Genomic DNA, 21,490 nt, shown 5'->3' with positions numbered 1-21,490 from the left:
TACTTTCTGGCCTCCGACGCGAATGTGTAACGTATGAATAAACACAATTTTCACATCAACTGTCTGACCGTGATTAGGAGCAATTTTAACAAGACCGACAAGACCGTTGTTATCACAGCGGGGGGAGGGAAAAGAGTGCATTTCTCACGCGAAATAATACTCCACTTTATATCGCTTTTGTTGGCCCGTCGGAGGGATCCGTCGTCGTAGAGGGTTAAACGACCAGTAGTGTAGCTACTTTCCAGTTTTTCTATTGTTGCAATTTGTATAGGTGCGTAGTTTTACCAGACAGTACACTTACGGTATTTACACAATTTAACAAATTCAATGAAAATATAATAACCAACTAAGTGAGTAGTATACATAAAAAATATTAAATGTAAATATAAAATATAAAATATAAAATATAAAATATAAAATATAAAATATAAAATATAAAATATAAAATATAAAATATAAAATTTAAAATATAAAATATAAAATATAAAATATAAAATATAAAATATAAAATATAAAATATAAAATATAAAATATAAAATATAAAATATAAAATATAAAATATAAAATATAAAATATAAAATATAAACTATAAACTATAAAATATAAAATATAACATAACATAAAATATAGAATATATAAAAAAGAAAAAAAATATAATATGAAATGGTGAGCAATAATTACTGTAAATGCGTAACTGAAAACGAACAATGTAGAGCCGTCGGATACAGAAGGGTCTGTTCAACGCAACGACTCAGAGTGAAAATTTCGGCACTCGATTTGTGCTTCCGGAACGCTCAAAAACGTGTATGTTTCCATTTCTAGTCGTTCTTTGTTATTACACTGATTCTTAGATATATTTAGACTCGCAAATTGGAACAAAAATTTGGCAACAGTCCGCTGTATTTTGAAGAAAAACAACGTAATGTGTCATAGAAACCGAGATCAAAATGTACAGTGAAACAACTCAAAAATGCCAATTTGCTACCGTACACTTCACCGTAAACACTATTCGAATAGAAAATTCGGTATTTCAGATTATTAGTAATACTTAACATTTTCGTGCCATAAATTAAGTAGAAATGATGCTTATTACACTGACCAGACGATGGTAAATATTCCGACAAAACGAAATACGAACCGATGAAGTTGGTGTATGCAGTCATTTCTGAGAAAGGTGTTTCAGTGCCTCTGATTCAGTTAAAGCACCGATGCAGATGTTTATATCAGTAAATGTTTGTGGAAATTGAAGCAATTCATCGTGAAGAAATCATGTTTTGGCCAGACCTTTCGAACTGCTATTAAGCGAAAAAAGCAGATTCCTATAAACCTGAACTGTTATAAAACGTGTGGAGTACGGAGTGGAGTAAGTGCACTGTAAATGTATTTTTTGACAATTTATAAATAAAATTAAATTCATTTTTTTTAAATTAGTAAACATACCGCTATTTTTATTTAGCAAATTATAAAATTTATGCAATAATTTGCTGTCAATTTTTTAAATTTTTGCGTAATTTTTTGACATATTTGAAATATTATAAAAAACCTTACTCAGCAGCAGTATCAACATCAATGGCGCTTCAAGGCCGCGAATGTTTTTTTCTAGTCTTCAAAATTAAAATTTGAAAATCAAAACATGTGACTTCAAAATAAAAATTAAAAACTATTCAGAAGATACTTTTCAATTTATTCCCCAAAAAACAGCTCAATTTCAGGTTTTAAAAGTAGAAGGCCCCCTTGAAACAAATGTCTTTCGTTTAATTCCACTATAAAATTATAGTGGAAATTAAAGAAAGACATATCGCACAAAAGAATTAATTTCAACCGGTAGGTGTACTCCGTTAAGTTTGAAATCTGAAGAACCGTTCCCCCGAGGTATTTCCAATGGCGTTTATGTTGTTAGGATGCGAGTGACCAAACCTGTTCTTATCTATTCTATACCTTCAAGTATGAAAATGAAGACGATATAACTTCCCAAATCACGCTGTGTACATATGAAGGACAAACCCCTTCATGCCAGTTCTGCAATAAGACAACATTTCTCGAAAAATCTAGTATTGCGAATTAGAAGCCAATAAACAAGACTGCAGTACCTCAAAACCAACAACCAATACATAGTGATGTGTTGTTCCCCTGCCCCGACTCTGCTGAATCTTTATTCGCCTGATATGGTCATCCTCTTCCCAAATGAACATCGAACACTATATTCGCTCTAGTTATGTGCTCATCTTAACCCTCCGGAAGTCGCGCAAATAGCCCACACTGAACGAGCAGCCGCTGGGGCTCTAAGGAAATTTCGCTAGATTTTCACAGCAGCGTGCACTCAGTGCACTGGCGCGACTTCCGGAAGCTTAAACCCAAACTCGAACGCGCTAATGCGCACCAAAACACGTGCACATGTTCGTCTGCCCAACCGAACCCCGTGTACGTACACACAGGTTCATGACACTAGTTTTCTCTTTCTCTCACCTATCTTCACTAGCGTTGACTCATTCTGTTTTGTGTATGGCTTTCTTGTGTACGCACACGGTGTTGCACATCGTTCGCTTGAATTCGGTGTGGCAAGGCAAACCTGTACACAAAGGCAAAGCAAGTTTGAGGTTGAACGCGTGCACGAAACTTTGTACACAGGTGCAAACTTGTCGAAGGCTGGTCACCCTATAGACTAAAGGACTCAACAAGTTTATGAAAATATTGAGTCTTTTTACTTTTTTCTTTCAATTATTACTGCACCATTATAAAATGCTCCAATAGTTTTCTAAGAAGTGTCGGCAGGCTGTTTTAACGGGGGTATATTAAAGTGTAATACCCTCCTAGTTATTGGGATTCGACTGAGAAAACCGCATAAAGTGGCCACCTTTAAAAAACAACAAAAGCAGTTTTTTTCGCTACCCTTTACCGAATCTTCACTCAAATCAATCAATATATTCGGGGCCAGTCTACTTTTTCTTTCTGTCCTAGTCAGATCTACGATCGAACCAAGTAAACGACGGCTAGTAGCTTCTCGTTCTAGTGCGCATTGTCTCGCGAACAAAGGAAATATTGTATTTATTGATGAGCCTTAATGAGTAAAGTTAACGAAAAAGCTCTGCTCCGACCCAACGTCACGAACGTTGATTTTAAATTTGGTTCTAAACGATCGCGTTTTCGTGAGGTGGAAGTACGTTCTGAGGGGGAAAATGGAGCTAAGGCTTACGAAAGTCGTCTATCTTCAGTATCAACACCTCAGCAAGGCAGCATTGATATCATTTAACAAGTTAGCTTAAGTCGAACATTTTATTTTACGTGCCGACTTAAATACGTGATTGACAGTGACGTTGGAATAGAGATTCCCGTGTAAATTGAAAATGACTGTTTAGAGGTAAGGCTACATGACCTATCACCGCGTATCGTTGGTATACGTTGGTTACTCGTAAATGTAAGAGAGCTTTAACGAAGATGACCTTGACGTGAAAGACAAGATAGAATTAAATGAGTCCCGTGATGCAGTAGGCGCGCAGACAAATGTATATTATATATTAAAACATATAATATTATTATTATTATTATCATACATTAAATTTTTTAAATTTGTGAATATCAGAATATTGGAAGTTTTAATCCTTTGGTTTCTTAATTTTCGATATGCTTTATTTTTTCATTTCTTTAAGTTTTAATTTTATTTTTCATCATTTTAATTTTTTAGAATCGTTAATTTTAAAATTAAAAAAAAGAATCTTATATCTTTTAAATATGCGAATTTCTTAATTTTAAAGTTTGTGTAAAGTCTTAAAATCTCTTGTTAGAATTGGAACCACACGCTGAAGTTCATTTGAAACACCAATCAGAGTTCCTCAAGGAACTCACCTAGGGCAACTGATCATTATTTTATCCATCAACGATCTTTTCCTCCGCATCGCAAATGTTTCGTTCACTGGCTTCGGGACTCGACTCAACTGTGCTCCAAGATAATATAGCCAATATTGAGGAGTGGTGCCTGTATCATAGAGGAGGATAGACTATATCCGTAAATTGGGAGTGTTTTTTGGTTTTTTGAAACGGTTTTGGGAGTACACCGTTCAAAGTTACGGGTTGGAACCCGTTTCAAGAAGGTTTGTACAAGTTGCTCTAAGAAAACAACCGTGGAACTACCCTATCCATCCACCACTGTATAATAATAAATTATACTGTTGAATTTAACAGCGCTTGAGTCTCGTTGTACTTTCATGCAAATAATGTTTATTTTCCATGTGTCAGAATAAACCGGTAGACCGATATTTCGACAAATTTTACGAAACTTCTGAATTGATCATACGACTAAATCTAGTTATAAGCTAGTGGTTATAATCTTTAACTACTATAACGATAAGTTGTTCATAATTAATTTGTACGGCGTCTGCCGAAGATCAAATAAGTAAACAAAACGTTGATCCGTGTCAATTAAGCAAAACGGGATCCGAAGAAATCGGCGCCAGATCGTGTAATTGTACCTCGATTGGACCATCGTCTATATACATTTTCGTTTCCACATCCGACGCTGTGTTGCGCATTTGTTACGCAAAACGTACGATTCTGCTTGGGTAATGGTTTACCACCTTAAGCTGTATTTGCAAATAGTTATTAAATGTTTCGTGAAGTCTGCAACAACACAGTTTACCCGTATCGTCGCTCATTTCTATTGACGATCGACACAGCAGATATTTTAATTCTGCAAAGTAGATAAACGACATACGGATAAATTTTATTGTATGTCACTGGTAGTAGCGGTGCCATATTTTGCTTCTATTCTGAACAAGATGAGAAGGTAGACTGAAGTTCTGCCCTGGTAATATTGCCGTTTGCGGCGTGTTACGAAGTGCTTTCATTAATCCCACGCACAGGACCAGGACGACTAATGCTCACTGGCAGCACAAGCGTAACTGTCGAGAAGCGTCTGCAAGTGCACTTAGAACTCGTTAAAGCATTAGATAATGTGCCACAAAACATTGCTGTTATAAGACTGTAGTAAGTAGAATTTTCTTCGCTGGTTACTATAGGCTTCAATCTTACCTCTCCGAACGATCCGCTTTTGTTAGAAATGACAACACATGCCCAAGCGTATTTGAAACACCAACCAGTGTCCCTCAAGGAAGTCACCTAGGACCACTTATTTTTTTCTGATTCATCAACGACCTCTGCACCCGCATCAAGTCTGGTAAACTGCTCTGAGCTGATGATCTGAAATTTTTTCGTTGGTTTGCTTTAGGATGATTTAGTTAATATTGAGTAGTGATGCTCGCTGAACAACATGCAGATCAACGTCGATAAATATAAGGTGATACGTTTAGAGAGGATGCTTTCTATCCGTTACTTGGGAGTGTTATTCGATAGAAAACTTCGCCTCGCCGGCCACATCACTGCGATAACGGCTAAAGCTAACATTGGGCTTCATGAAACGGAATGCTGATTTTGAGGATTTCGACGCCGTTCAAAGTAATCGATTGCAACATGTTCAACGACCCTTTGTACGACTTTCTCCAAGAAAACTGGCATGGAACGACTCGATCCGTCTACCAGCGTATGATAATAGATGTATTTTGCTAAATTTACCAATCTCGTCGTACCTTCTTGCAAAGAGTGTTCATTTTCGATATGTTGTCGTGCTACAGTCATGTCCCGATATTCTTTTAAGGATTGATTTGTTTGTTCTTCCTCGTGTTATAAGGGATGGCTTCTGTGGATCCTTAGGCACGGCACAGCATACGGCCAGAATAATCCGGTAGAATTATCAAATTGAATCAAGTAGTTTTTAAATCTTTGAATCTTTAAATCTGAATAAAAAAACAGCACTCTTAAGACAATAATTGTGAAAATTTCCTGCTGCGAATTTATTTTTATGTTTAGTATATCAAATTAGAGGTTTTAAAAATTTATAGATCATCATCATTCATTATTACATTTACCAAGCAAGTATTGAGGATAAGCCTACCTTCTCATTTCGCTTAAAGCAGAAAGTAAATACCAACCCGCTACTGCTATCAGCAAACCAAGCAATAAAATATATATCTACCGATTTGTTGTTTAGCCATTGCACAAACAATACAGTATTGTTGTTCTAGGTTGTGAAATAATTTCGGAGCAATAGAAAATAAAATCTTTTGAGTTGTCCATGAAAACTTTGCAAAAATTTCGCAAATTTATAAGATCCGCAAAAACTCCAGCGCTCAAATTATAAATTTCAACCACAATGAATGCGTAGCGGTCTAATGGTCTATCTTTGATCAGTCCGACGTTTGTCGTTGTTGGCAATAAATAGACACACGAGTATTTATCTTATCGGTGTGTACTTATAGAAGTGGCCGAGTTGATAAGCGTCAATGTTCACTGTACTGACACGCATTGCGAAGTTACGACAATGATGGATCGACTGTCACAAGCACAATCTAAGGTTTATTACGTATAGGATTTATCATGTAGTGATGAATCATCAGTGAGTGCAAAACTGAATTCTAAGCACAGACTAACAGACATAACACTCGAAAACAATGTTTCGCCAGCTTTAACGCTGATTTTAAATATATTTCTAGTTGGGACTGTGGCCGCATTTGAAATTATGGCGCCACTGTCATATGAACAATTATATGGGGGATAGACCACTAGTGAAAAATTGTTCCCAAGCCTGAGGAAATAAGTGTTTGGGACCGTGAATAAAAGTTGGAGCTAGTGTTCTGGAAAAATTGCCGGATCGATATTTTTGAGAGAATTCCCTCATAGTGTTATGTCTGTTAGTCTGTGTTTTGAACTATAAATTTATGTTTTAACCAACCAACCGATCAACATTTTTAGTTAAAATAAAACTCCGACTATAGATGCTGACTAATCAAACAAAGTCAACGTTAGTGACAGTCAAAGAAGTTTGTTATTATGAAACATTACATCCCCTATTTAACGTGGTTATACTTGTCAAGTTAATGAACTCCGATGCCTCTGACACCCCAACTAAATATGTCGTATTGTGTGAAATGTTTGGAACGCTGAAACAACAACCGTCGTCGTCGTCGTGCTCGACGGACGACGACGCATATGGATGCAACCGCAGGCCCTACCCAACCAACAGTCATTCGTTTCGATTCCGCCATCTGATGTCTACAAAGGTACATCAGTATGTCGTCTGTCTTGTACACTCCCTCATCGGGCAACTTCTGGCAATCCTCTACCAGTCTATATAGCCGTCTGTGCTTTGTACCGGGCTTGAAGAAGTACCGGCGAAACTCCCCCTCGAAGCTGGAGCGGTCGTCGTAGTCGTGTTATAGGTTAGGATCAGCAGATTGCTTGCTTTGGGAGCAGCAGCCCACGCACGTAGGTAGGTGTAGCAAGCGGCACATCGTTGCTGGCGGGATGCATCTATAAATAAACAACAAACTATCACCACGTGCGGGGCTCACCACAACACCTTTCCTGCTTGGAAACGAGAATGATCAAAACATTGTTGATGATTCAGCGGCAGAGGTGTGTGTACAAACAGTAGGCTGTGCGTTGAGATTGACGTGTGACTAGCTAGGACGAAGAATTTCACACATGTCCGCCAACTGGTGGAACATTTTTGGACAGATGAAGACTTTTTTCGTTGTCACAATAAACAAAATAAAGCAGTATGAGTATGGGTTAGCGGGATTATCTCATTGTGGGCAGGATATTTTTTACTGCTAATATATTTTTCTAAATATAATGACAGCTTGCTTCATTATTCGACGAAAAAAAAATTCCTTACCCCTCCAACACTTTTATGCACATTTAAGACGAAAATCCATCCTACTGAACCACGCGTCCTACGTGCATCAACTTCTATACCAGAAGAATACATAGGTATATCACTTACAATCCAACCGTAGTAAGCAAAAGGGGTTAACAGCAGATCGATGAGACGACCCCCAGCCGGCAGTAAATTTCGGTATGTGGTTCAAGCTATTACTTCCGCTCCCTCTCACACGTCAGGAACTCCTGGAATCTGAACACACATGGTACAAAAATGTCAACTCCCGAAAGCCGGCTGCGCTTGCGGCTCAAAGCGACTGATCCTCTCCATATGGCACATCTCAATCTCACGGCCCCATACGCACCTAATTTTCCCGACCACCAAATCACACGGATATCGGAGGAGTAATGAGCCGGCTCCTAATGTATACGTGTTTATCATCATTTTTGTCATTCCATTACCCTCTCTCCCTCCGAGAATGGAAAGTTCGATAGGGTGAACCGTCTATAATTTGCCGTTGTGTATTTTATTAATGTTTTATGTTCCACGTTTTGTGTACCGTCAAAAGTCGGGGTGGTCCTAGGAATGGAAGCCTTTCTTTTCTACCGCAAATCCATTACTTTTTTTATTTTGTTCTTCGGTAGCGGGTCTTTGATGGTCCTAGCAAGTTTATTACATTTTTTCCCATTCGATTTTCCGCCATCCTTTCACAGGCAGAAGCTCGACTGGCAGCCCGGCGGCAAGCACGTGCGGAGGCACGTGAAATCCGTATGCGTGAGTTGGAGCGGCAGCAGAAAGAACTGGAGCAAAATGCCGACCGCGTCTTTGACCTGCAGCAGCAATCCGTCGGTATGTCGGCTGCGGATAGCTCACTTGGATCCCGATCCGCACGTCTCACCGTCAACAACAGTGTCGTTCGAGGTAGTTCCCTTTCATCCCGAAGGAGCAGCGAAGATTCCCTGGAGGAAGAGGGTCGAAGTTTGCGAGACCTACGACATGAACTAAAGGTACAACATATTTACTTAATACAAGTTGAGATGATTTGAAATTTGTCCTATTTTTCAGGATGTGGAAGAACGCTTCCGCAAGGCGATGGTCGCGAACGCCCAGCTAGACAACGAACGTGCCTCCCAGAGCTACCAGATTCAGCTGCTGAAAGACAAACTGGAAGAGATGGAGGAATCGCACGCCCAGCTTCAGCGGGAACACAAGGAGAAATGCCGGGATCATGATGCCTTGAAACGAGCCAACGACAAGCTGTCCGAGGAGCTGAAACTGGTGCAGGGTCAGCTGCAGGAACGGGACACGCTAATCGAGGAACAGGGCCTAGTGATCGTGACGGTGGAGAACGAGGACGGTTCCGATGCACGACGCGCGCTAGTCACAGTAGAGAACGCACAGCTGCTAGGTTCCGTGCAGGGTTCGTTAGGTTAGTTTTTTTTATGTCATTAGACGAATCACATATCTAAAAGTTTATTTCTTCCTCTAGATGTAAGGCTGAAACGGTTCGCCGAGGAAAAACTAGAGCTGCAAAACGAAGTCCAGACGCTGCAGCAACAACTAAAAGACCTTAAGACCAAGGGCAGGAAATACAGTACTCTAAACGGGGCGTTGGACGACGATGATTACGAAGATGCTCAGAGTAAGGGTTTCCGCGCCCGTTACTATCACCGGTAATTAATCGAACTTTGATTTTTTTTCTAGGAGAAGCCAACAAATTAATCACCGACTATAAATACAAACTGCAGAAAGCGGAGCAGGAAATTGCCAACCTGCAGGCCAGTCTGGCTCGGTCCGAGACGCAGGTGATTCGATACAAGAGTACCGCTGAAGCGGCAGAAAAGGCTGAAAGTGATCTTAAAATCGAAAGGAGAAAGCTTCAACGAGAGGTAAGTGCACAGAACTGTTGATTTTACACAATTCCCTGACCTTGTACGCGTTCGGAGCTGTATAATTCCGTTCAATTATATATCTACCCATCTATCGTGCAGCCAATTATCACCCAGTTCTGGGACGAATGCCACTGTCAGTAGCAGAGTAGCACGCGACTACGACAACAACAAAACTAGATGACAACTTTTGCAAACCAATACGGAGATAATCATACGACGAAGCGTGCCTTATAGCAAAGAGCGCGCGCGCGACCAATTAATTAGGCTGTAATTAAAGTTACGTTCTCGGTTTCAATTGCTGGTGGATGGCGCTCAGCACTATCAATTGACTGTTCGTGTTCGGTTCGTTCGTGTCCCACCCATTGCCGTTACTAGCAACCCATTCTATCAACCCAACCGATACAGTTACAGTTCATAAATTGTTTCAGTAGACAGAACTTTGAACTTTCTGCAAGCAACGTGAGTTTAGTTTTGCTAGTTAGTTTGCTGATTGGTATGCCTTCTCAAAGCTCTAACATGTTTTATTTCATTCGTGATTTTGAGCAATCTGTCCGATGAAATAATAATAAGCAACAATTTTCGTGTTGTGTATTTTTTAAATAACGAATGTTGGTGACTTACAAAATTCTAACCGACCAGTATATCCTTCACTGCACAAACAAACAACCGGCTACTCATTTTAGCGAAATGTGGGTCTGCTTTCCACTGAAAATTTAGAAACATGACCTTAAAAATAGGTGGGCTATAGCGCCAAGAATTTGCTTTGCTTTTGTCTTTTTGCATTATGATGGCTTCTATTGAAGCTATCTTCAAACTTTGATATAACATCTCGTGCTGGACTGGACACGGCCACTAGGATGTGACGCAAACAATTTGTCCTAACAATTTTTTCGTGTGAGTTTTTTTTATTGCTAACATTTCATGTATTTCGCCACATCATTGCCATTCGTTATTCTACTCAACATCGACGATTCCAAAGATATTCATCGACACTATTAATAAAAAAGACTATTCATACGGCCCAAGTGCTTCTACAAGAATTTTTCATACATAAACGAACAAAGTAAACAAAACAAATAAATAAATACGTTTTTTTCTCCAACTCTCCCTTGCCGCTGGTCGCTGTTACAGCTGCTTCGTGGCTGCTGGTAATAGCAGGAAAGCAACAGTTTCTTCCAACCGATAGGGACTACAACGGCCGAGATCTTCCGGTATGTACTTGGCTACCGCGGCAGTGGGCCTTTACTATCACCTAGGGAGATGAGTTTTGCTTCTTTGTTGGATCCTACCTAACGACATTGGTGAATAATCGCCGGATCTACTTATGCTCCCCACGTAAGATCCTAGAAATCACCGTAGAGTTCTTCTCAGGGGGAGGGCACCTTTGGCTCCTTTATTTTTTATTGTCACGAAGCCTAGTTGCCCCAGCAGACGACCATATGTTCATTCGATTTAAATTGACACGGTTCGGTTTTCCTTCTTTTAAACATGAGCTATTCGTCAATGCACATTGAAGCAAAATCATAATTTTATATATCCGTAAGCTTTGATTTCTGGCTAAAAGCATTATCAGATAGAGACTAATCGGTGCACATGGTAAATATCATAATACCCTTTGGGTAGAGCTGCCACAATGGAAGATTAGTTTAAATTTGTCTTTCGTAATGTGACATGGGTATATAAGGGAAGAAGCTCATTTGGCATAGCGTCGTTTGGCTTACATTAGTTTATCAATAATAAGTAAGATTATGTGGCGCAGCCGAAGTCAAGAAATCAAAGTGGCACAAAGCTGCTAGGGATCAGTGTTCCTGTTGATCTCTCTTTAGACGCAAGGTACGATTACTGTCGGCATGCGATTATCAGATGTTCTTTCTGGGACGTCATAATATCCCAGGGATAGCTTAAGGGTTTGTGCATTGGACCGAAGTCCCAAGGGTTGCAGGTTCGATTCCTGCTCAGCCTGGAGTGTTTTTTTCACATTATTCGCTTAACTCACCATTTCGATCTGTTTTCCCCGTTGGACCCCCACAAAAAGTCTTAGAAAATCTGGGGTTTTCTCTCGGTTATCGTGTTTGGGGTAAACAACGGGTGTAAGTACTTCGTATTCAAAATCCACCGTCCAACGAGTCGGTAGAGCTATTGAAGAGGTAGTGTAGGGTGTTTATGGCGACCAACTACAGCGGCGATCCTGCAGGATCGTCAGGAAGAATACTGCCGCAATTAATGAATCCAATGATTCTCAGTTAAGTGAATTAACATACTTGTACCTAATAAGGATCTTGATTTTGGAGAAGTTCTCTCTTTTTTCATATGCATCGCAAGCGCGTGTTCTTACAATGGTTTTAAATCTCACCTATTCTTTTTTTGATTTTAAAATTAAAGAAAAAATCAAATGCGACCTACAAACTGACATCTCGTCTGACTGACGTTAGATTAATAATCGAAAATGTTTTTCGTGCTAATCTAGTAGTTCGATTAATCGGCCACTATTAAAGGATTATCTCGATTATTTGGTAACATAAGAACAGATTGGTAAATAACCGGTATTCATAATTGGTTCGATTGTTTTCTGCAAATTTTATTTATTCAGAGAATTTAAATTAGTTCTGTCGAATGTATGATGTTCATTTGTATACGATTAGTGGTGTAGGTTTGCCAAGTACTCTTATCAGTAAAATTTAAGCGCAAACTTGGACCAAGTTTGGTCCTGACAAACGGTTTTTCATTTTGTTAACTACTTACCTCGATTGGATACGAGACCATTTTGTACATGACGGGCACAATACCCAGCATTATTTGACGCCAGACACTGATGAGAGAAAGTTAAAACGTAAATTCCCCCACTTCCTAAAGTTAAGTATTACGCCATTTACACATGGTTTACTTTTACCGCTTACTGGTGGACTATCGTGATTCGCAGTAGCAAAAAGCGGAGCTCCTTTTAATTACGAAGTTGCCCCTATCCAATTCCATCACGTCATGCATACAGTATTGACAACGTCCATCTGGCTCCAGGCAAACTGATTCATTTGTCATATTGTGTTAGCGCCATCAGCGAAGAAACTAATACCAAAGAAGGCGAGCTCACACTCATGACTCGTAAATGCAAAGAGCAGAATGACAGCAGTAACGATGACAACATGAACGCGTGCGACAACAGGAGAAAAGTGAGTTACTCCTAAGGCACGGTTGGTGATGAAACAAATGTTTTCCCGCCGCGAAGAAGGTCTCAACGCGCAATGGATAGCCGAACGCACATAATCGGATGGACAGAAACTAATATTCGTTTTTTGTTATTTTTATTTTTTATATCTGGTACATATGTAAAAGACCCTCGGCTCCGTTGAGCTAACGCAGTGAACTGGGTGAATGGTGAAATAATCGAGGCTTATCGACGATTACTCCGATTATCTATCAGTTGCCAATTGACTAAAAGCTAATCGATTATCATAACCTTTAATCTCATTCAAATGACCAAAAAGTAAGCAAAATTCAGATTTTTTTTTGTGGGCCAATGAAAAAACATAAAACGAAACAGTTTTAGGATTCAAAAAGATTATATTTTTGTATTCATTTACATTTTTTTTTTCAAGACGAAAAAAAACTAAATGGCGCCCGTGGTGACGTCCTGTCTAAAGTAAGATGAGCCGTCCTCGCTAAGCCAGACACCCTACGTTCGTCAGCTTGCAGACGTTGATTATCAGAGGTCCAGGCGAAATGGACTGCTTCAGACCCTTCATTCCTTCATTGAACAAGTTTGCGGCTGTACAAGCGACTTTTTCCACGATTTGAAAAGCTGAATGTAAATATTTCGGAGCCAGTCACCCGTAGAAACATTTATTGAAATTCTGGGTTTTACCGGAATACTGTCTATTCAGATACGCCACAAGCAGACGCAGTTCAGCCGCGACAGCAGTGGTGCCTTCTACAGATCAAGTCGTGAAATACGTTCTCGAGACCTGTACACATATACAGGTTTCTACCTGAGACGCGCACCTCGAGCCGAGAGCGAATATTCAATAAAATGTGTAAAGCTTAGACTTCTAGTTACTCGATGAACCAAAGAAAAATAGAAACAAGTTCGAGTTTCGGAAAATAGCTTCATTAAAACCGAAAAATCTCATATTTTACGGTAAAATTCGCTCACTTTTCTTCAAAATAATAGGGTGAATTTTTTTATTCAGTTTTTGGTGGTTCATCGACAAGCTACACATATTGTGCATTCTCATAAAAATCAAGTCAGTTCGTTGATTAGATTTTGAGTTTTAAGTAATCGTGTTCGCCAATTTGAAAAACGCGTTTTTGAGAAAAACCCTATCAAAGTTGCCGATCGATTGAAATCTGCGTGTGTTACAGACCAGCAAATACGCGCGAGGAACGCATGGCTGTTTAAAACAAAAGATGTTCAGCGTGGCCACCTAGATCGCGGAAGACTATTCTAGAGGTTCAATACTAACCATTAAGCGAATAAAAAAGAAGTCGATTTTTTTGCCCACTACACCAGACGTCTCCTTAATTAAATCGTAATTGGACATCTTTAGTTTGTTAACCGGAACATTTTTTTTTTTTTTTGTTTTCGATTATAGAGGTTTTAACCTTAAGGTCATTCGCCTCTTCGGGTTAGAAATATCTCTTGTGGAAAATTTCTAACCCTATGTGCGAGGGTCGGTACTCCAACCCAGGTGCGCTGCGTACAAGGCAATCGATTTACCAACTACGCTACGCCCACCCCCGTTAACCGAAACATGCCACACCATAATCTGATACTTTTGCAATCCGCTAGCTGTTTGCCATCCCAAGTGTGGTTTGCAAACTACAATAGATCTGATGAGGCAGCTTCTAATTCTCGTTCTAATCTCATGGGTTATCGTCCTTGAATGAAAAAAATTAAACAATGTTTTTCTTCAATAGTTCCGTTCTACGCAATAAATAAAGAACTAATGTACAGTATTATTCTGCACCAAAAAAATCCAATAACCCGCATAGCCCTGAAGAACCCTATTGGGAAGAAGGACGCGCTAGTATCCAAGAACCCGTTCGTCATAATTGAAAAGGTTGCTGACAGTTCAATCGAAGGTGTGATGACGTAAATCCCAAGGCACACGCCACCGAAGAAAACCACCACCGTGTATTCAGAGTACTCTGATACAGCGGTTATAAATACCGCCGAAGATAATGAGATCTATAAAACAACATCTAGTTAACCTGTTCGACGATTTAGTTCATCCGAACGACCAGCGACAAACAACACCAACCGAATCAGCGAAACGGACTACTACGATGATCGATTTGGAGGGAGAGAAAGTGAGACCATGAAGTAAACTACTCCGTTAGTGAATTTCGAAGGGGATGAGTGTGGGACCAGTTAAAGATGGTCTTGCACCCTCTCCTGGAATTCGGTTGACTTTTCTGCAGGAGCGAGCAGATTATTCTTATAATCTGCAACAAGCCTCTTTGAAGCCACTATGACCACTCTTCAATTATCGTAACCTTACCTCTTACAGGTCACAACTAAGCTTTTCAATCGAGGAGACCGGACAACAGATTAACGGTTGACTGCTTGACCAGAATCAAACCTGGCGATGAAATTGATGTAGATGAACTGGAAACTATCTCCAAACAGCACTGCGGTAGGAATGTGGCGGACGGAGAATACTTTGCGCGGTAAGCGGCAGTGAAGTCATCAAACGCTCCGACGGATACAGTGGCACAGCGGAAGAAGTAGCAGAAGAACTGGCTCAGCTTTAAAGCGAGATATTCGTTAGCTCTAGAAATCTCCCTCTGTTTCAAATGGCGTAAGAAAGAACCGACCAAAAACGCAGCTGCTATGGGCACGTGACAAAGGACGGGGCGGAGCCAGACTCGGTAGGCTATCCGACGTTTCGTAAACCTTCCCCGTTTCATAAAGACCGCGTTAATAGAGTTTGGTGTAGCTGTGCTATTCCAGTCTGTTGGCAAACCAGGATTATGGCGCCGTAATTCCGTAACCGAAATCTTCAGGGTCCGGTCCTGTTACGTTCCGACCCATCACATTAACGAACTGCAGGACGAATGTATCGTGACTGGAAGTCTGACAACTGAACTGGAATCAAACGTTCGACAAAAGGCAAAATTCTTTCAGAAACCTGGTCGTGGCATCGATACGTACTCGACGAAACTAAATCGGTCGATGCCAAACAATGATGAACACTTCTAGATAGCTTCATCTAGATATCAGCGATGAAGGACGGTGAATCATGAAAATGATTCCTACTCTTCAAGCCATAGTTCGTTCTGCGATTCGTTTTATGGAGAAAGACCACTGGGCTATTGATCTTCCAGTTGTATAACAAGCATATGGTAAACCCACGAAGGTGGTTGGCGTGCAACTTCCAAGTATTGTTGTGCGGGTACGTCCGTGGCATGCACCTAGGCCACGAGTTGTCTGGGATGTAAAATGTCTGGTCAAAACTGGAGATCCCTATTAACAGTAGTACAACCCTTCGTGCAGGAGCTACTAGCCAATGGTTCCACGGTTATTCACACTGGCGAATCTAAGTGTAACCATACCGTTGGAGCAGGAGTATTCATCGAAAATCATCAGCAGTCGATGAGCCTATTGGATCGCAACACACAGACGAATTGATCATATAGTCTGACTCCGCAAGTTGTCTTTCGCGAATTCAAGACCTTTAAAGCCAACAAGAAAATCACTCGACCCACCTTCGCTAGATCCCAGGCCACGCCGGCATCCAGCACAACATAGAAGTAGACCACCGTCCCAAAGAAGGATTCTATGGAAGCAATAAGCAAAGTCACCTGTCAGCAGCGGGGAAATCCATGGGTGCAAAATAGGAAGGTAAAGTTATGAGAAATCAAATTTTGTACTAAAAAATTGACTGACCAGAAGAGGTCCTACTATTCAGCGAGTAGGCACACGATTACAAATCGGTCACACGAGACTACCGCACGAATTTATGCTGGAAACATCATTGCCACCGATGTGTGAATATCGTGGAACGGTCGTCACCAAGATGGAGAGAAAGGTGGGAACATTTGACACTTTTGAGTGTATTAGTATTATACTTGCAAAATTAAGCATGGTGGCCGGGGCCCTTGAAGTAAACATAGACATCCGAACAAGCATCCTGATTCTTTGGCGCACGATGAAAAGTGAGAAAAGGCCGAGCTTCACCTCGGATCTACCGATTAGAACACTTATGGACACTTTTTACCTCGAAAAAACCCGATTAAATTAATTATGACCGAACCGAAATAAAACTTATGGCAACAGAAAGGCCCCCTACGTCACTTGTTTGTGCTTTTCTTCTTCATATCCTCTTGTTTTTTCGGCTTCATCAAAGAAAAATGACAACCGCACTCACACACAGAAAAAAATGTGCACACCTGTATCCGTCTTGGGTCGTCACGCTATCCTGCAATGCAGAAAGTTCGGGGCATTAAGAGGAAGAAACAATATCGATTCGACAAGCTTGTGCGCGGCGTTGTGCAGCAATATATATTGTGAAAAGGGAATGAAGCTGAGAAGTAGATATGGAGATAATCTGCCGTCATACGCATAATTGTCCCATGTATATAGGGAATCCCATACAACATGGGACAAATATGCTTATAACGGCTGTAATGCAGTACATGAAAAGCCGTAGAACCAGTGGAGAATGAAGCAGAAGTAGACGACGAAGATTGTGGAAATTTAAGAAAAAACTAAAAAAAGATCTCAAAAGGTGCAACTACTGACGATAAAATAAAAACTCGACACGTCTATCAATTGTTTACCATTTATCTGTCAGTGTCATTCCAATCAAGCACGAAACTTGTCTATGGCCCTCGTTCCAGAAGGTTTAAAAGCGATTTTCTTCGGATTGAGTGCTTTTGACAGGTGTCGTGCTCGATTGGAATGACACTAACACATAAATAATAAGAAAAATATAGAGATCTTTATCCAGAGGAATTCAGCGTATTTAGCAACACTTTGCTCACCGCTGGTCTGTACCGTGCACATTTCACTGTAAATTTTTGCTCATTTTCGCGTTTTTGGACGGTTTTGTTCGAGCAGATAGGTGTAGTATTTTTTTGCTCAACAATTGTTTATAATTAACATACGGATTAGATAGGTACTTCATTTCTCAAGTTCTGAATTCCCTGTTCAGACGACAGTGAAGGTGAAAGGCGAAGATTGTTTATATCGTGGAACGATCTTTCGCTGGATAATACAAAAAAAGTCCATGTTTTGTGCGGTGGACCAGTTTGATTCCCGCTGTAGTGCCAGCTCGTGGTCCGGGAACAAGTCGAGTCGCTGATGAGGGAAAGGAGCCACTCGCTTCCCCAGCTAACCCTAAAGGGCTCAACGGTTCCACATGAGGTAGATCACTGCGGTGTCTACCTGAATAGCTATTTACGGGGAGTGGAGTAATGCTTACCTCCCTAGCCAATTGTTAAGAACCGCTGCCGGAGCAGCCAACAGAGCAAATATCCCAGGGAGAACTCGGTCCTTGCTGTTCCGGCTAGTCGCACGAAACCTACCGCATTTCCACCCAGCAGTAGCAATGTGGAATTCGGAGAAAATAAAAGTTGGTAAATTGATTACCTTTTTTTGTTAACGCGCGAAAACCCGAAATTCTGATAGGAGCACCTGGGCCGCCCATTTAAATAGTTTTAATCCAGCGAGTAGTGGGGAAACCCCTACTTACAAGGAAAGGAATCGAATGCGGGAGAAGAAAAGAGAATTTGATAAAACACGATAAACCAAGCAATGCTGTAAGGTGAGAATAAAGCGAAGTTGAAGAGAAATAGAAAACAGCGGTAATAAAAGTAATGAAAATAAACAAATGGAACAAGAATATCAAGAAGTATATAAAGTGGGCTAGACAGAAAAAACAATAGTGGACAAAAGTGATTATACAAAACAAAAGTTCGCCAAACATATAATATTATGAAAGTACCATAAAAATACCAAAAATACATAAAAATGTCAAAATTTATCATAAGAGTGCAAAACAAATCTATCTATCTATCTATATATATAAAAGTCAATGTTTGTATGTATATGATTTATAGACTCCCAAACGGCTTAACCGATTTCCGTAAAAATTTGCACACAGTAGGTATTTGGTATGAGGCGTGTTTGTGTGCTATTAGTTGGAGATTATCTGCCCGCCAGATGGCGCTTTGGAACAAATTGTGTTTTCCTCCTATTTCGCAGAGTGTCGCAGCAACGCGCGACGGGTATTAGCTAGTATTTTATAGAATAACCTTAAAGTGTCATGAAATACCATAAACGGATGAGAAAACAGAAAACGAACACAATGCTCGAATTAACAGTGCTAGCAAAAGACGACGGATGGAGCAAATAGACACTTGTTCTTGGATTTTTTAACGATTTTAGCCTTGGTTTGGCGGTTCAGAGGATAAGGCGCAGGTCGTATAAGTCCACTCGTCGTATGTTCGCGCCCGACCAGTTTGATCATAGCAGGCGATTGTCCTGTACACTAATAATCGGCTACAAAGTCTGTCAAATAGAATGTCAAGTTCCGCCAAGGCACGTGTTGTAGTAGCAAGGCTTCGCTTTTACTAGCATCATCCTGGATTGTTATTATGTAGCGCTTGGAGCTGCACCCTACTCGGGTGCAAGTTGAATCAAGCTCAAGATAATCTATGAATGCATCTGGGTGTATAAAAATCACGGGATTAGTGAAGTGCCATCTTCAGTTGGAGGGGAGATTTTAATTTGGGATGAAGTTTAAAATAAGTGTTCAAAAAGGAATTACAATATATATAATTAATTTACACACTTTTTTAATTTTTCCATATGGTTTGGTTTAATCAATTTCTGCAAAATCTGCAACACTCAACAATTCAAGAGCATCATCATTGCCATCCATTGTTTTCGAGCCCCCTTACTTGCGCTACGCCGAACCTTCGTACCATCACAACGCACCCGCGAGAAGAATTGTTCTTAAAAGCATGGCTGCGAGAGTTTCCCACTGACCAGTGTTGTAAACTTCAAACAAGCTGCTTACCCTATAGCACCGACACTAACGACTAACCAATCCTCTCTCATCACTTCCAGAACCGTGAGGCCATGGACCGGCTGGAGGAGGTGGAAACCTGCAACAATCACCTGCTGAAGCGGCTGGACAAGCTGAAGAACGCGAAAAGTGCCCTTCTGAAGGACCTCTGATAGGCTGCTTCAATCGACCTAAAAACAAAAAAAAAACAACCAACTATTATTGTTACACATCAAAATCAAAACCGTCTCATCATACACTGTGTTTGAGCTTTCATCATTGTGTTTGTACCAGTTGGTTCGGCTCAGTGAGTTTGTTTTCAGCCGGTTTCATCAGGTCGTGCCGTCAGCCAAATCCTGCTGTATTCATTGTGTAAATTTTTAAAGCATGCTAATTTGTTTTTTTATAAAGGTTCAAGTTGCCTTCAAGTTTACCACCTACCCTATTTGATTTTAACGGCTTTACCCAAGACAACTTGTTAGTTTAGTAGCTAGCCTGTAACCCGGGGTGGAAATTTAGTCCAAAACCGCAAACATCCGCTGAATGTGTTAGTTAGTAGGACGTTGTATAATGATGACTTAGTTATTACCTTTGCTCGTGAGAAATGAAAATAAAAACAACTTAGAAATTGCACTTACCAGTTAGTAGGCTTGTATAGCAAATTGCAGAAATCATAGGTTCTCGTTTTTTGTAAACAATTGAAACTATTAACTATATATTTAAACAGATTAGTGTAAATTGAAACCGCAGAGATTAGGAACTTCTAGGGGCCCGGCCGGTAACAGGAACTGTGTATATCTAAACTGAGTAGGTATAATTTGAGCGAGGAAACATTTTAAATATTTAATTTATTGAACACATAGCTGTTAGGAAAAAAAATCGCGGAGAATCGAGCAAAAAAGTAATCTAGATCTAAAAGCTAGATCTAGAAGAATGCCAACGTAAAAAATAGCTATAGAAACGATAGATGTTTTTTAGTGCAGATTGAACAGTTTGCCAAACCGAAAACCAACTGCTACACGATGAACAAGCGCTGGTGAAGCAATATAAAAAGTAGCAACAACAAAATTCGTCGTTAAAAAGTCCATGAAGACAAGTTGACCCGACTTTTCTATTGGCACTAATCGATCATACTCTTTGGTTCCTGTGTAATAATGTCTCTCAAACGCCTTCCTAATTTGTTAACTACTTTGTAAAACAAATCAACATTCATTATTGCGTAGAATCGCGTCTATCGTCTGCGAGATCAAACTGAGCTTCACACAATTAGATAAACTTTTTACATACTCTTGAACTGCCATATTTTTGTAACTTTTATTTTTCCCGTTTGTTTCAAGTTTTCCTTTCGAGTTAATTTGTACGTTTTCAATCGGAGTCAGATTTCCTTCCTGTAATATTATAAAAAGAATCAACGGTCAACTCCTGCTTGTTGCTTTTGTTTAATCCTTAATCTTACTATTACGGGGGGAATCCACTGTAAATCCACACAAATTGAACAAAATTTGCTGAACCGTGACAGCAAACAAACTACATCATTTAAAAAAACAGAGCGTTAATACTAGTTATAAGCGAGAAGTGTTCTAGGACGCTGGAAAGAAACGTAGGTATATTATAAAGACGGAACGTTTAGATTACCAACGGGACTTTGAGCCTAAATGAAATTAAAAAGTTTATTGGTCAACAGCAAAACGAAACAAGGCGTGTGTAATAAAATAATGCGATCCGGGGGTAAAATGAAGAAAAATATATAATTAACTACTGCAGCCTGTATTGAGGCGGTTTTACTGGACGAACATTCCGAAAGGGTCCATATCCGGCTATGAATACAAAAAGTCATCTCCAATTCAGGCCACGAATACTTTTTAGATCTCCTTCAACTT

At 40.0% G+C, this 21,490-nt stretch overlaps 1 protein-coding gene across 10 annotated transcripts in view; it reads left to right on the top strand.

Annotated features, from left to right (window-relative positions):
- The window catches only part of LOC131688421 (leucine-rich repeat flightless-interacting protein 2), a 109,856-nt gene extending 88,476 nt beyond the window's left edge, over nt 1–21,380 (top strand). For 9 of the 10 annotated variants that reach the window (XM_058972690.1, XM_058972681.1, XM_058972709.1 and 6 more), the window contains 5 exons: nt 8,425–8,718; nt 8,777–9,140; nt 9,201–9,353; nt 9,416–9,600; nt 19,673–21,380. In XM_058972690.1, the coding sequence (XP_058828673.1) occupies nt 8,425–8,718; nt 8,777–9,140; nt 9,201–9,353; nt 9,416–9,600; nt 19,673–19,783 (1,107 nt within the window). In that variant the 3' untranslated portion in view covers nt 19,784–21,380. Of the gene's footprint in view, nt 1–8,424; nt 8,719–8,776; nt 9,141–9,200; nt 9,354–9,415; nt 9,601–9,702; nt 10,063–19,672 lie in introns of all 10 variants that reach the window. The other variant, XR_009305235.1, reaches the window with a different exon arrangement.
- Nucleotides 21,381–21,490: the final 110 nt, after the last annotated feature.

Source organism: Topomyia yanbarensis, chromosome 1 (genome assembly GCF_030247195.1).
Source record: "Topomyia yanbarensis strain Yona2022 chromosome 1, ASM3024719v1, whole genome shotgun sequence".
In the NCBI taxonomy this organism is placed as follows: domain Eukaryota; kingdom Metazoa; phylum Arthropoda; class Insecta; order Diptera; family Culicidae; genus Topomyia; species Topomyia yanbarensis.
This window is presented reverse-complemented; position numbering and strand designations above follow the sequence as displayed.